Below are 13,482 nucleotides of genomic sequence, written 5' to 3'. Positions count from 1 at the left end.
CAGTGGCGGGGGAGGGGAGAAAGAAGCTGGAGGGGGCGGGGGAGAGGGGCGGAGCTGCCCGGGACGCTCCCGGCGGCACAGCGCGTCCTGGGCTACTGCCCGGGAGAGACGAGGAGGAGGCAGCAGCAGTGGCGCCCACAGGCCGAGCTGTCGGCGCTCTTGGGGGTCTGCCGGTGATTGATCCAGAGAGGAGTGGGTGGCGGTAGCCAGAACCCGCCGCTCTAGCGGCGGCGTCAGGTGAGAACGCTAGCCGCAGACTCGGGCGTGGCGGCTGCCGCACAGGGAGTCGGAGCCAAACTCGCGGCGCGGCCTTGCACGTCCTGGGAGGAAGGGACGCGGAGACACTTGCAGACGACTCGAAGCAGAAGTTACCCCTGTCCAGTCGCACGGAGCCTGTCATGCAAGCGACGCCCCCCTGGGTCAGGTCGCCCCTCAGGTGCCCGCCGAGCTCGCGCTCGCGGCTGGATGAGGGCGGGAGCGGGCGCCGAGCCGCAAATGAAAGCGGCCAGATGAGGGGCGAGGGCGACTACAACTTCAGGCGGGTGGCGATTCGGCGGAAGTCCAACCACTCCTACCTGCCGTTCGGGACCCCGCGGCCCTGGAGTCGGCCGTCGTCGCACCTGGCTTGGGCCGAGTCGGCCACGTCCAGGGGCCAGGCCTCGGCAGACGCCCCAGGTAAGCGTGTCGGGAGGTAATGGTGGGCGGGGGCGTTGTCGCAGGTGAGGGACCGCCTTTGCCTGGCAGGTGCGTCGGGTCCGCAGCAGCCTTGGGCGCTGGCGCCGAGACCTTCCCGGGGGCCCGCGCCCGTCAGCCCAGCCACTTAGCTAATTGTCACCCTTCCCCCAAAAGTCCTACGCGGGAGCGCGCCTGGCGCCGATCTACCTGTCCTGGAGGTCACTTACTAGGGAATTCCGGAAGTAAAGGATAACTTAAAAATAAAAAGTTTGGTTAGGAATTAATAAGACCTGTTTTCTACATACTGAGGTTTAAGTTTTTTCTCTAAATTGCTTCGGGCAGACCTTGTGAAGGATTAATACAATGAATGCGGCAGGCTAGATCCACCCTGGTCTGGCGGACTCGTGTTTGAGTGACTTCGGACGAGCAATCCCGAATGCTCCAGTTTTCCCTTTTGAAAAAGACGCTGGAGTGTGGAAAACTGCTCATCTCTCAGAAGGAAACATATTCTTACTATCAAGAAATAGAATTTTATTGTGTTTTTGTGTTGTTAAATTAAGATGATCAGTAATGCGGTATTTTGAATTCTGAATTCTCATTGATTGTTAGTCTTGGAAGAAATCCTCAGACTGACCTATTCCAGCCCACAGTTTTTCTCCTTTTTTCTTTAAAGGCATTCTGTTCTCCCTAGGCAGGCTTGAAAGCTATGTAGGGCACACCAGGGATTTTTCTCTTGAATTGCCAAACTTTTTTTTAAAGTCCCTGCCCCCCGTTTTGCGCTCTTATTGTGCAAAAACCAGAGATGGCTTGTATATAGACCAGTTATGAGGCAGAAACCTTATTTGAATGGCGGAAATAACAATTCTTTTATTCACTTACACTCATTTTATTCTTATTAAGCAAAGCTGTTATGATGGTTTAAATGTGAAATATCGGAACTTAAAAATTTTTCTCTGTCCTTGTGCTGAAGCTGTAGTATTCACAGGGCAAAAAAACATGATGGATGATGACTTACAAATTTATAGCTACATTAGATAAGGGAAGAAATAATGATGTGAGAAAATATATAAGTGAAAGTTGCTCAGTCGTATCCGACTCTTTGCGACCCCATGGATTATACATATGCAGTCCATGGAATTCTCCAGGCTGCAATACTGCAGTGGGTAGCCTTTCCTTTCTCCAGGGGATCGGTAATTGAATCACAGTGCTTTAGCTCTCAATTTCCTTATCTTCAAAGTGAAGACTGGTGAAATAATCTCTAAAATCTCTTCCAGATTTAGATGTGAGTCACTCTAAAATGAATAGAAGAGGATTTTCTTCCATTTTAAGTGAAAGTTCATTACTTTGTTTTGGAGTTACTTATTTATCAGTTTTTAAATTGTTTGAGCTACTTGATTTCTTAATCATCAGCAGTTTTCAATTTGAGGGTAAAGGGATCCAGTTTCTTTACATCATTATTACTTAAAATTACTGTTACTTAAAATCACATGCTTAGTTTCAAACTCTGAGTCCCTGAACAGAAGATGAATTTCTCTCCTAGAAGTAGGAATGAGCCGTCTGTAAACCATTTCTACAAGGCAGCTGTGCCTTTAGAAGAGTCCTTTCTTCTTTTCTATTCTCTTTTTTCCTTAGGAGAAAATCCAGAACATTTTTTTTTTAATTGAGGGGGAGAACCTGCAATAACTTTTCTAGATCTGTTAGGCTGTCTCAGTATTGTTTAAAAGAACTCAAAAGTTTTTGTTGCCATTATTTTCAAGGTTGAAAATTAGTCACTGTATGGAATAATTGTTTGTCTTTACCATAGTGTAATCTGTAGTATCTGTTGGAGAGTGATCTAATATTTTGCAAAATAGTCTGAAACTATTCAGTTTGGTGAGATGAAAACATTTTAGAAATTGCTTCCTTTTTTGAGTCTTATCTGCCTCCCTATTAAGTTTTATCTGTTATCATTATATAAGTAAGATCCTCCCCTCATCAAAAAGTAAACCATGTTTAAATTTCCAAGAAATGCCAATTTACTCTGTAGTACCTAGAAAAATATTTATAAATGAAAACTACAACATTTAGACCCATTGCATATGTAGTAGATGTTACTCATAATTGAAATGTTACTTTCTCTGTTGAAGAAGGAACAAAAACTGAAAGGTCAAGAATGTAGAGAATTCAGTTTAATGATGTTATGTTATATTCTATGAATGTGAAAGCCATTATTTTTGGAGTTCTCTGTTTTTTCTAAAAAAGAAAAAGACAGAAGACAAGGTAATTAAATTAAGACATAGGCTTTGGGGTCATATAGCACCCAATTTCAAGTCCTTATACTGCCAGTTGTATGAATTGAATCAAGTTTTTTAATTTCTCAGTTTCTTCATCTGGACAGTGGAGATAACAGAACTTTATAAGATTGTGGGAAGGATAAAGTAAGCTTATATTGATGAATGTCTGACACAAAACAAGCAATACAGCACATAACAAGGAGTCATTATCCATCTGTTTTCCAAAAAGTCTGGCGCTGGGACTGGCACTGTAATTATTTCTTGAATGAATGAAAATCCTTCTCCTGTGATATTCATACTATTTATTGAGTGCATTTTCTGTACTAAGAACTGTGGTTTGTGATACCACAGTTAAGTATGTGTAAGTATGTATGTGTGCGAATATATTTCACAACAATTTTAGTAGACAGGGAGTATTATGCTCATTTTCCAGCTGAAGAAATTAAAGCCCAGAAAGTTTTACTTAGCTTGCTTGCAACTTAAACTAGTACTTGTTTAGCTAGTTTCAAATTCAGGTGTGCCTGGCATTAAAGGCAGCGCTCTTACCACACTTCACATAAAGCATGTAATTCCATTATGGTAAAAATATATATTTAACGGTATATTTTATATACACAGCAGAATGAACATTTTCTTATTTTGTGTGTGTGCATGTGTTTTGGTTTTGGTCCAGCTTTTTTTCAGTTTTCCCTTTTTTCTTTTCCATAGTCTGAATATCCAAAGCCCTTGGGGTTGAGAGAGAGTTTATCTATTGAATATCATTGAAGGTAGCTTATCTCCTCAGTTATTCCTTAGTTTTATGAGAATCTTGAAGAATCTTTATTGAAGATGATTTTCTGTAGAAAATATATTTGCTTCTACTTCCAACCATGGCCACTTTGATTAGCCAAGCATTTCTCCGAAATTTAGCTCAAGTTTGCTGAGGGAAGATCAACTTTGTTGTCATGAATTTTTCCACTTAGGTTTGGTGTAGGTTTACAGACTTCTCTTGGATGGAAGGCAGATTTTTCCTGAAAGTGAAAGTGGCTCAGTCTTGTCTGACTCTTTGCGACCCCATGGACTATCGTGGCCAGAATAATGGAGTACGTAGCCTGTTCCCTTCTCCAGGGGATCTTCCCAACCCAGGGATTGAAGCCAGGCCTCCTGCATTGTGGGCAGATTCTTTATCAGCTGAGGCACCAGGGAAGCCCAAGAATACTGGAGTGGGTAGCCCATCCCTCCTCCAGGGGATCTTCCGGACTCCAGAATTGAACCAGGGTCTCCTGCATTGCAGGCGGATTCTTTACCAGCTGAGCTATCAGGGAAGTCCTAGGCCATTCTTCTTTCCAAGGTGTAACTCCTTCAATGTGGGTTCCAGGTTCAGTCCCTTTTGAGTTTCACAAGCTCAAGACCCATGTCCTGTCCTGCCAGAGCAGAAGTTTCTGGGCTCTAGGTTCTACCACCTAGGTTTAGGCTTATTGTTTTTTTTTTTTTTTTCTTTTTTACTCTTGTCCTTAGGAATTTCCTTTGTTTTCTTATGATTTCAGCAATGCATTTAAAAGTGTATCTGTTGTAATTTATTCAGCATCTGGGTCCTTTGTGGTCAAGGGCTTTCCACACTATTTGATGTGCAGACTTCCTATAAGTAGATTTCCTTTTTCCAGTTCTCACCCTTGTTAGGATGGAAGGCAGATTTTTCCTGAAAGTGAAAGTGGTTCAGTTGTGTCTGACTCTTTGCAACCCCATGGACTATAGAGTCCATGGATTTCTCCAGGCCAGAATACTGGAGTGGGTAGCCTGTTTCCTTCTCCAGGGCATCTTCCCAACCCAGGGGTCTTTTTTCAACACATAATCCAATATCCTGTGCACTTTTTGAGGACTAATTTTACGTTTGTTGTAGAAGAGGGGATGAAGATTCAGGTTATAGCAGTAGGAGTAACTGTAGGTTTCTCAGGTGGCTCAGCGGTAAAGAATCTGCCTTCAATGCAGGAGACACAGGTTCCATCCCTGGGTCAGACAGGTCCCCTGGCGAAGGAAATTGCAACCCACTCCAGTATTCTTGCCTTGGAAAATCCCATGGACAGAAGAGCCTGGCAGGAGTCCATGGCATCACAAAAGAGTTGGACATGACTTAGGGACTAAACAAAACAGTAAGAGTAATTGTTTTTATTGAATGCTGGTTGTGAACCAGGACTGTTTGTGTTTTACTTATTCTTATGACAGCACTGCAAGATAGATGGTATTATCATTTTAGAGGAAAGGAAAAACCAAGTTTCAGTGCTCTACAACAAGTCTAATCTTCTAAAGAGAATTTGAACCAGGTCTCTCTGATTCCAGGACTCACATGCTTATAATACTAGTTCTTAAGGTTTCTCAGGGCTTTGGAGGCAAAGTGCCGTGCAAGTACTGTGTTTCACATATGTTAGGGTTAGTGTTGTTTGTAGCAATAATGAATACATATTATATTTGAAACAATGATCTAGGCAAACTATCTAAAGGTTTATAATAAAGTGGTGATGGTGATCTTATCAGTTATTCTTAGAAGCTGCTTAAGATTGACTTTGAAATAAGAAAAGTCCTTCAGAGGAACGGGAACCAGGAAGAGTTTTCTTATTTCTTGGAAGGTCAAGAGCAGTTTAAAGAGTAGTCAGTCGTCTTTCAGTGAGTAGCCACGTAAACTTGTGAACCTAGGAATGTTGAGAGAGTTTTAATTCATAGTTACATTTTTGCTTGCATTCCTTTCCTCTACTGAGAAAAACTTAGGGTCATGGATCCAACTGGTAACAGAGAAGACAACTTGAACCTATTGGGGTAGGAATTAGAGATTGGCTCAAGGCCATTACTTCTGTGCTTCTTGGGCATGTGGATTCGGTCTTAGTATAGTTAGGGTTTTATAGGCATGCTTTGCTTTATTGTATTTCAAAAATACTGTGTATTTTTTCTTTTTTTTTCCCCCACAAACTGAAGGTTTGTGGCAACCCTGGGTCAAGCAAGTCTTTTGGCACTTTTTCCCCTACAGCATTGCTCACTTTGTGTCTCTGTGTCACATTTTGATAATTTTTGTGATATTTCAAACATTTTCATTATTATTATATTTGTTATGGTGATTTGTGAACAGTGATATATTTGATATTACTGTTGTAATTGTTGTGGGGCACCATGAACCTCATCCGTAAAGACTATAAATGCATGTGTTCTAACTGCTTCACCAACTGGGCTTTCCCCTGTCTCTGTCCCTCTCCATGGGCCTCCCTATTTCCTGACACACAATACTGAAATTTGGCCATTTAATAACCCTAGTAGCCTCTAAGCATTCAAGTGAAAGGAAGAGTCACATGCCTCTCACTTTAAATCAAAAGCTAGATATAATTAGTGAGGAAAGCATGTTGAAAGCCAAGACAGGCTGAAAGACAGGCCCTTGTGCCAGTTTTGAACGCAAAAGGAAACTTCTTGAAATCAAGTGAGTCTTATTTCTGTGAATACCCATGGTAAGAAAGCAAAGCAATCTTACTGCTGATATGGAGAAAGTTGTAATGGTCTGAATAGAAGTTCAAGCCAGTCCCAACAATGCCTTAAGCCAAAGCCTAATCCAGAGCAAGGCCCTAACTCTCCTTAATTCTGTTAAGGCCAAGAGAGGTGAGGAAACTGTACAAGAAAAGTTGAAAGCAAGCAGAGGTTGGTTCATGATGTTTAAGAAAAGAAGTCATCTTCATAACATAAAAGTACAAGGTGAAATAGCAAGGATGACATAGAAACTGCAGCAACTTTTCCAGAAGATCTATCTCAGATAATTAATGAGGGTGGCTACACTAAACAACAGATTGTCAATGTGGGTGAAACAGCCTTCACTGGAGGGAGATGCTAAGACTCTCATAGCTAGAGAGAAGTCAGTGCCTGGCTTTGAATTTTCGAAGCACAGGCTGACCCTCTTGCTAGGGGCTAATCCAACTGGTTACTTGAAGTTGAAGCCATTGCTCATTTACCATTCTGAAAATCCTATGACTCTTTAGAATTATACTATATCCACTCAGTCTGGGCTTTAGAAATAGAACAACAAAGCCTGGATGACAGAACATCCATTTACAACAATGATTTACCGAATATTTTAAGCCCTACTTCTCAGAAAAAAAGATTCCTTTCAAAATATTACTGCTCATTGACAGTGCACCTGGTCACTCAAGAGCTCTGCTGGAGATGTTTATGTTGTTTTCATGCCTGCTAACACAGCATCCATTCTGCAGTCCATGGATCAAGGAGTCATTATTTCTTCTTCTTGTTCCTAAAATTAGTTAATTAATTTGGCTACACCTTGCAGCTTGTGGGATCTTAGTTTCCTGACCAGGGATTGAATCCATGCCCTCAGCAGTGAAAGTACCTAGTCCTCACCAGTGGACTACCAGGGAATTCCTATTTGCTTCTTTTTAAATCTCTTTTCTTGCTCTTGATTTTCGTACTTCACTGGATCTACAAGTTTATTCCTTTGACTAGCTCATTTTTGTCCTTTCTCTCTTCCAGCATTCCCATTTTCTCTTTCCCATTATTTCCTGCCTCCTCTATTCTTTGGTGGTGTCATCCACCCCCTGGGCTTCTTTTTCTTAATCTGTGTTGTTGCTATTTAATCACTAAGTCTTGTCTGACTCTTTTGCGACCCCGTGGACTGTAGCCCACCAGGCTCCTCTGTCCATGGGATTCTCCAGGCAAGAATACTAGAGTGGGTTGCCATTTCCTTCTCCAGGGCATCTTCCTGACCCAGGGATGGAACCCACATCTCCTGCTTGGCAGGCTGATTCTTTACCACTGAACCACCCCGGCTGGATAAATGTAAATGTCCTGAGGGCACCAAACTTCAACTCCTTTTTCTGCTGCAGTCTAGCCCCCTCCTCCTGACTTTCTTAGAGGTATTATTAACCTGGCTTTACCAGGCTTCAAAGTTTATTTTAAATCTACTCTTTCCTCTTATCTACTTGCCACCCAGTCAGCCACCGGTTGTTATTGAGTCTCCATGTCATGATGATGGCCTTTGTCTTATTTCAGGCTGCTTCTCTCACCAACTATCCATTTTACATTAGTGCCCCCAGCCCCCAATTAATTTTTTTTAATCTGGGTGTTGGTCATATTCTTCACATAGTCAAAAACTTTCTATGGCTCCTAACTGTCTGTTATTGATGTTTATAATGGAATACTCTATATTCAAAACTGATCACTTTAGTGACTGGTTGGTTAAACCTTTACCAGTAACCTTTTAGTGTAGGGGATGGACCTTTTGAAATTCATGCAAGTGTTTAATCTTATTTGAACTATTAAACCCGGAATAGTCATGCATTAGGCACACACTTTAGGAGTTGTGAATGTGAGTGTTTTCAGGAATAAATTTGTCATTGTAGAGTACCATCTAGAATTAACCTGTCCTTGGAATGCAAGTTAATAGTGAGTGGAATTAGCACCAGCAAGTACTCTGAGAGCCCATGATCAATTTTATATCATTGCCTCACTTATGCAGGAATAGAGTGCACAGAAACCCAATCGCTGTGCCAGTCTCACACACATACCCGTTCACTGAAATTAAGCTGTCAACTTCACCATCTGCAGTATCTGCAGACACCAGGGAGCTGCTTCCATTCTGGGGACTGCACTGAGTCCCAGTGAAGCCTTGTTGCAGAGAAGTATCCAGCCTGCTCTGCAAGGCTGGGTTGTTCTCTGGGGCCTCTGGCAGGATTTTGTGTTAGGCCAAGTGTTAATAGTAGCCTTTAAAAGTTCTATGACTGTACCATATATTATTTTATTTTTAAAACGTAATGTTAATGAGCACATTTAGGAGGCCAAAAAGTCAGGATGTAGAACCACATAAATTATATGATACCTCAACTGAAGAATACTGCGGGGTTATTACCTATAATTTCAAGTGCAGTGTTGTATGTGTGGGAGGTTCTCAAGTTATGGACAAATTTAATTAAAATTAATTACTAACAGCCATTTGTAGAAAATTACAGCTTTTAAACAGAGTCATCTTTACTTCCTCTGTAGAAAATTGACTAATGAAATATTTTTTTCCCCTAAAACATGCTATCTTAATGCTGTCAGATCGATGATGTACCAGTATTGATAAGTGGTGTTGGGAATCCAGAGATTTGGGAATAAGACAAATGCCTTGACCTACACAAATTCCTAGACAAGTTTCCTAGACAAATTTCCATCCTAGAAGGGAGGAAATGATATATAATAAACAGCAGGGCATAAGGTCATGTGAGGGTAAGAGCAGAGATCAGAGTGGTCACATTACCGAGGAAGGCGCATGTCTGACTGTGTTGCGTCCACACTGTGTGGAAGCCTACACATCTGACATGTGCCTTTGAAGTCACCTGTGAGCCCGTGTGCTGGCTCATGCTGATTGGAACACCTTCCTGCTGACACAAGCTGGAAATCCATAGCAAGTTGGAAAAACAAATCCACCCACAGGTTTCCATTCAGACCCATAAGCCAATTAACGTATTAGTATTTCTGTGTTCTCTTTTCAGATCCATATATCCTGCATTAGAAATTTTGCCTCTTAAGATCCCACTAAAGCTGGATCTTTTGGCTCTCCAAGAAGTATTTCAGTGTTTACTCTGGACAGCCAGTTGTGTTGGGGCCTAGAAATCAAGGTGAGAAGAAGACACTATAGTGGTTTAAAAGACTGTGGGCTCTGGAGTTAAATTGACTGGGTTTGGATTCTTCTCTAGTAATTAACTGGGTGATTTGGAATTCTTTTTGACTCAGTTTCCTAATCTATAAAATGGTAGTAACGTATATTACCTACATCATGGAGTCGTTAGAAGAATAAAATGGTTTTTAAAGGGCTTAGAACAGTGCTCGGGAAATGTTCAAATAATAACTTCTTTGGTATTTTTGTTGGGATTAACACAAATCTACCCTCAGTCTGGGTTTCTTTTTGCATTTTACGTGTATCTGATCTAGCACTGTCTCCCTGGATGTGATGGGTTGTTTACACTTGTACCTATAGAGTACAAGTTACTGCCCAAAATGTAAGTAAGCTCTTCTAGGCACATATCTTCCCACCCTCTTTATCCACTGCCTGCTTAGCCCTCTGCTCCCCTTTGTTCTTATTCAGTTGCTAAGTCCGGTCCACCTCTTTGCGACCCCATGAAGTGAAACACGCCAGGCTTCCCTTTCCTTCACCCTCTCCCGGAGTTTGCTCAAACTCGTGTCCATTAAGTCTATGATGCTATCCAACCATCTCATCCTCTGCCACCTCTTCTCTACTTACCCTCAATCTTTCCAACATTAAGGTCTTTTCCAGTGAGTCAGCTCTTCGCATCAGGTGGCCAAAGTATTGGAGCTTCAGCTTCAGCATCAGTCTTTCCAGTGAATGTTCAAGGTTGAATTCCTTTAAGATTGACTGGTTCGATCTCCTTGCTGTCCAAGTGATTCTCAAGAGTCTTCTCCAGCACCACAGTTTGAAAGCATCAATTCTTTGGCACTCAGCCTTCTTTATTGTCCATCTCTCACATCTGTGCATGACTACTGGAAAAACCATAGCTTTGACTGTATGGACCTTTGTCGGTGAAGTGATGTCTCTGTTTTTTAATATGGTGTCTAGGTTTGTCATAGCTTTTCTTCCAGGGAGCAAGCATCTTAATTTCATAGCTGCAGTCACCATCTGCAGTGATTTTGGAGCCCAAAAAAATAAAGTCTCTGTTTCCATTTTTTCCCTTCTATTTGTCATGAAGTGACATGATGCTGGATGCCATGATCTTCGTTTTTTAAATGTTGGGTTTTAAATCAGCCTTTTCACTCTCCTTTTTCACTTTCATCAAGAGGTTCTTTAATTCCTCTTCGCTTTCTGCCATAAGGATGGTGTCATCTGCCTATCTGAGATTATTGATATTTCTCCTGGCAATCTTGATTCCAGCTTGTGCTTCATTCAGCCTGGCATTTTGCATAATGTACTCTGCATATAAGTTAAACAAGCAGGGTGACAGTATACAGCCTTGATGTACTCCTTTCGCTATTTGGAACCAGTCCATTGTTCCATGTCCAGTTCTAACTGTTGCTTATTGACCTGCATACAGATTTCTCAGTAGGCAGGTAAGGTGGTCTGGTATTCCCATCTCTTGAAGAATTTTCCACAGCTTGTTGTGATCCACACAGTCAAAGGCTTTAGCGTAGTCTATGAAGCAGAAGTAAATGTTTTTCTGTAGCTCTCTTGCTTTTTCTGTTATCCAATGGATATCGGCAATTTGATATCTGCCTTTTTAAAATCCTTTTTAAAAGCTTTTCTAAATCCAGTTTGAACATCTGGAGTTTCTCGGTTCACATACTGTTGAAGCCTATCTTGGAGAATTTTGAGCATTATTTTGCTAGCGTGTGAAGTGAGTGCAGTTGTATGGTAGTTTGAACATTCTTTGGCATTGCCTTTCTTTGGGATTGGAATGAAAACTGACTTTTTCCGGTCCTGTGGCCACTGCTGAGTTTTCCAAGTGGCAGAATAGAAGGACATGCTCTCGTCTTCTCCTGTGAGAACTCCAAAATTGCAACTAACCATTGAATAACCATTGACAGGGGAATGTTGGATCCCACCAAAAAAACATACCCCACATCCAAGGGCAAAGGAGAAGTCCCAACAAGACAGTAGGAGGGCCGAAATCACGTTTAGAATCAAACCTCATGCCTGACAGAGATGCTCTGAGGGCTCAAACAAAACCTTGTGCACACCAGGACCCAGGGGCCCCACAAGAGACTGAGCCAGACCTGCCTTTGAGTGTTTGAGTGTCTCCTGCTGAGGTGCAGGTCAGCACTGGCCTGTGACAGGGATGGTGCTCTCACTGCAACAGACCTGGGAGGCACGGCATGTGAGTCCCACCATAGAGCCACTGAGCAGACAACCCACAGACTGGCAGTTATACCAGAGAAGTTCCTGCACTGTTGTGAAAGTTTTAGGGCCCACAAGAGATTTCCCAACCTGGTGATCTGGCAAAGGGACTGAGAACCTCCAGAGAATTTGACTTTGAAGGCCAGTGGGATTTGATTACAGGACTGGGGAAACAGACTCTTGGAGATCAGAAACAAAACCTTGTGTGCATCAGGACCCAGAAGAAAGGAGCAGTAACCCCACAAGAGACTAAGACAGACTTGCCTGTGAGTGTCCAGGAGTCTCCAATGTAGGCATGGGTTGACATTGGCCTGCCGTGGGTTCAAGGGCACTGAATACAACAGCCCTGACATAAGTCCTTTTGAAGGAAGTTGCCATTACCTCTGCCATACTGAGGCCAAACTACAGGGAGAGAACACAGTCCCACCATCAACAGAAGATTGGATTAAAGATTTATTGAGCATGGCCCCAGGGCTTCCCTAGTGGCTCAGACAGTAAAGAGTCTGCCTGCAATGAGGGAGACTGGGTTGGAGATCTCCACTCCAGTATTCTTGCCTGGAAAATCCCATGGATAGAGGAATCTGGCAGGGTACACACCATGGGGTTGCAAAGAGCCCATCGGAGTAAGACCCAGATTTCCCCTTTTCCTGAGTATTTTTCTTCTACTCTCCTAGAAAAAAAATCCTTCTGAATTCATTCCTGCCGGCCACCTCAACTTCTTGACTAAATTTCTCCTTGTATTCCCTGTGCCTGCCCCACCAGTCCCTAAATTGAGCCATTCATTGCCATTGCTCCTCAAAGTCCACTCAAGGGCTCAGTAAATATTGGGTCAACAGAAGAACCCAAAGCAGCACATCATATCTTGGTTCAGCATATGAATTTTCTGACAATGCTGACAGAATACGGAATTGATTTCATCTGATGGATGTGGATTCCCTATGAAAATATTCAAAGAGAGGCAAGACGCCTTGGTGCCTGTAGCGTAGAAAGAATGTCAGATGTAACCTTTTCTGACCAGTAATCCCAGCTTGCATACTAAAATGTTCTGTCAGTGATCTTAGCTGTCCTTCTGCATCTACACCATTCATGTACTCTTTTATCAAGAATATGTACTGATTTTGTGCAGGAGTGTATCATTAGGAAAGGCATGGGAATAGTATACTTTGTTCTCTTTGAGGTTTCATGGACTAGATGTCCCTTTTAGTGTAACAGTTCTGATTATTCCTGGCATCCTTTCTGATACTGTGATATGTCTTGGCACAAGAGTTTGTGCTGGAGTTTGTAGGCCCTGGGTTGCTCCTCCACTAAAAGGCCTCAGGATGCTTTGTTACATTGTCAATAGTTTCATTACCTTACATTTGTCATTTCCAGTTCCTGGTGTCCTCTCCTTAAGCAGCCTTTTTTGTCTTTGCTTGTTATTTCTCACTATTAGGGAGCTAAGATTAAACTTCAGCTCTTAACCACTGTACTTTCCTACCTCCATAAATTTCTTATTGCCAGTTTTTTAATATCTCTAAATATAAGAATACTAATTTTTGATCTTTAGTAATGGGAAAGACACTGTTTCTGATATTTTTATCCAGTTTATCCAGAGTCTTAAAAAGGGCAACTCTGGTCAACTATAGCAAATGAGGAAGGGGAAAAAAAGACATATCAAGGAAAAGGAGAAACAGTCTTAGAAACAAT

The 13,482-nt window shown here is 42.1% G+C and overlaps 1 protein-coding gene across 2 annotated transcripts in view; it reads left to right on the top strand.

Annotated features, from left to right (window-relative positions):
• Positions 1-94: 94 nt before the first annotated feature.
• Positions 95-13,482, top strand: part of FGD4 (FYVE, RhoGEF and PH domain containing 4) — a 243,680-nt gene continuing 230,292 nt past the window's right edge. For both annotated transcript variants that reach the window (XM_024992557.2, XM_005206883.5), the window contains exon 1: positions 95-675. In XM_024992557.2, coding sequence (XP_024848325.1) covers positions 399-675 — 277 coding nt within the window. In that variant the 5' untranslated portion in view covers positions 95-398. The remainder of the gene's footprint in view (positions 676-13,482) is intronic.

Source organism: Bos taurus, chromosome 5, assembly GCF_002263795.3.
Source record: "Bos taurus isolate L1 Dominette 01449 registration number 42190680 breed Hereford chromosome 5, ARS-UCD2.0, whole genome shotgun sequence".
NCBI classification, from domain to species: Eukaryota; Metazoa; Chordata; class Mammalia; order Artiodactyla; family Bovidae; genus Bos; species Bos taurus.
Note: the sequence above shows the minus strand (reverse complement) of the source record. Positions and strands in the feature narration are given on the sequence as shown.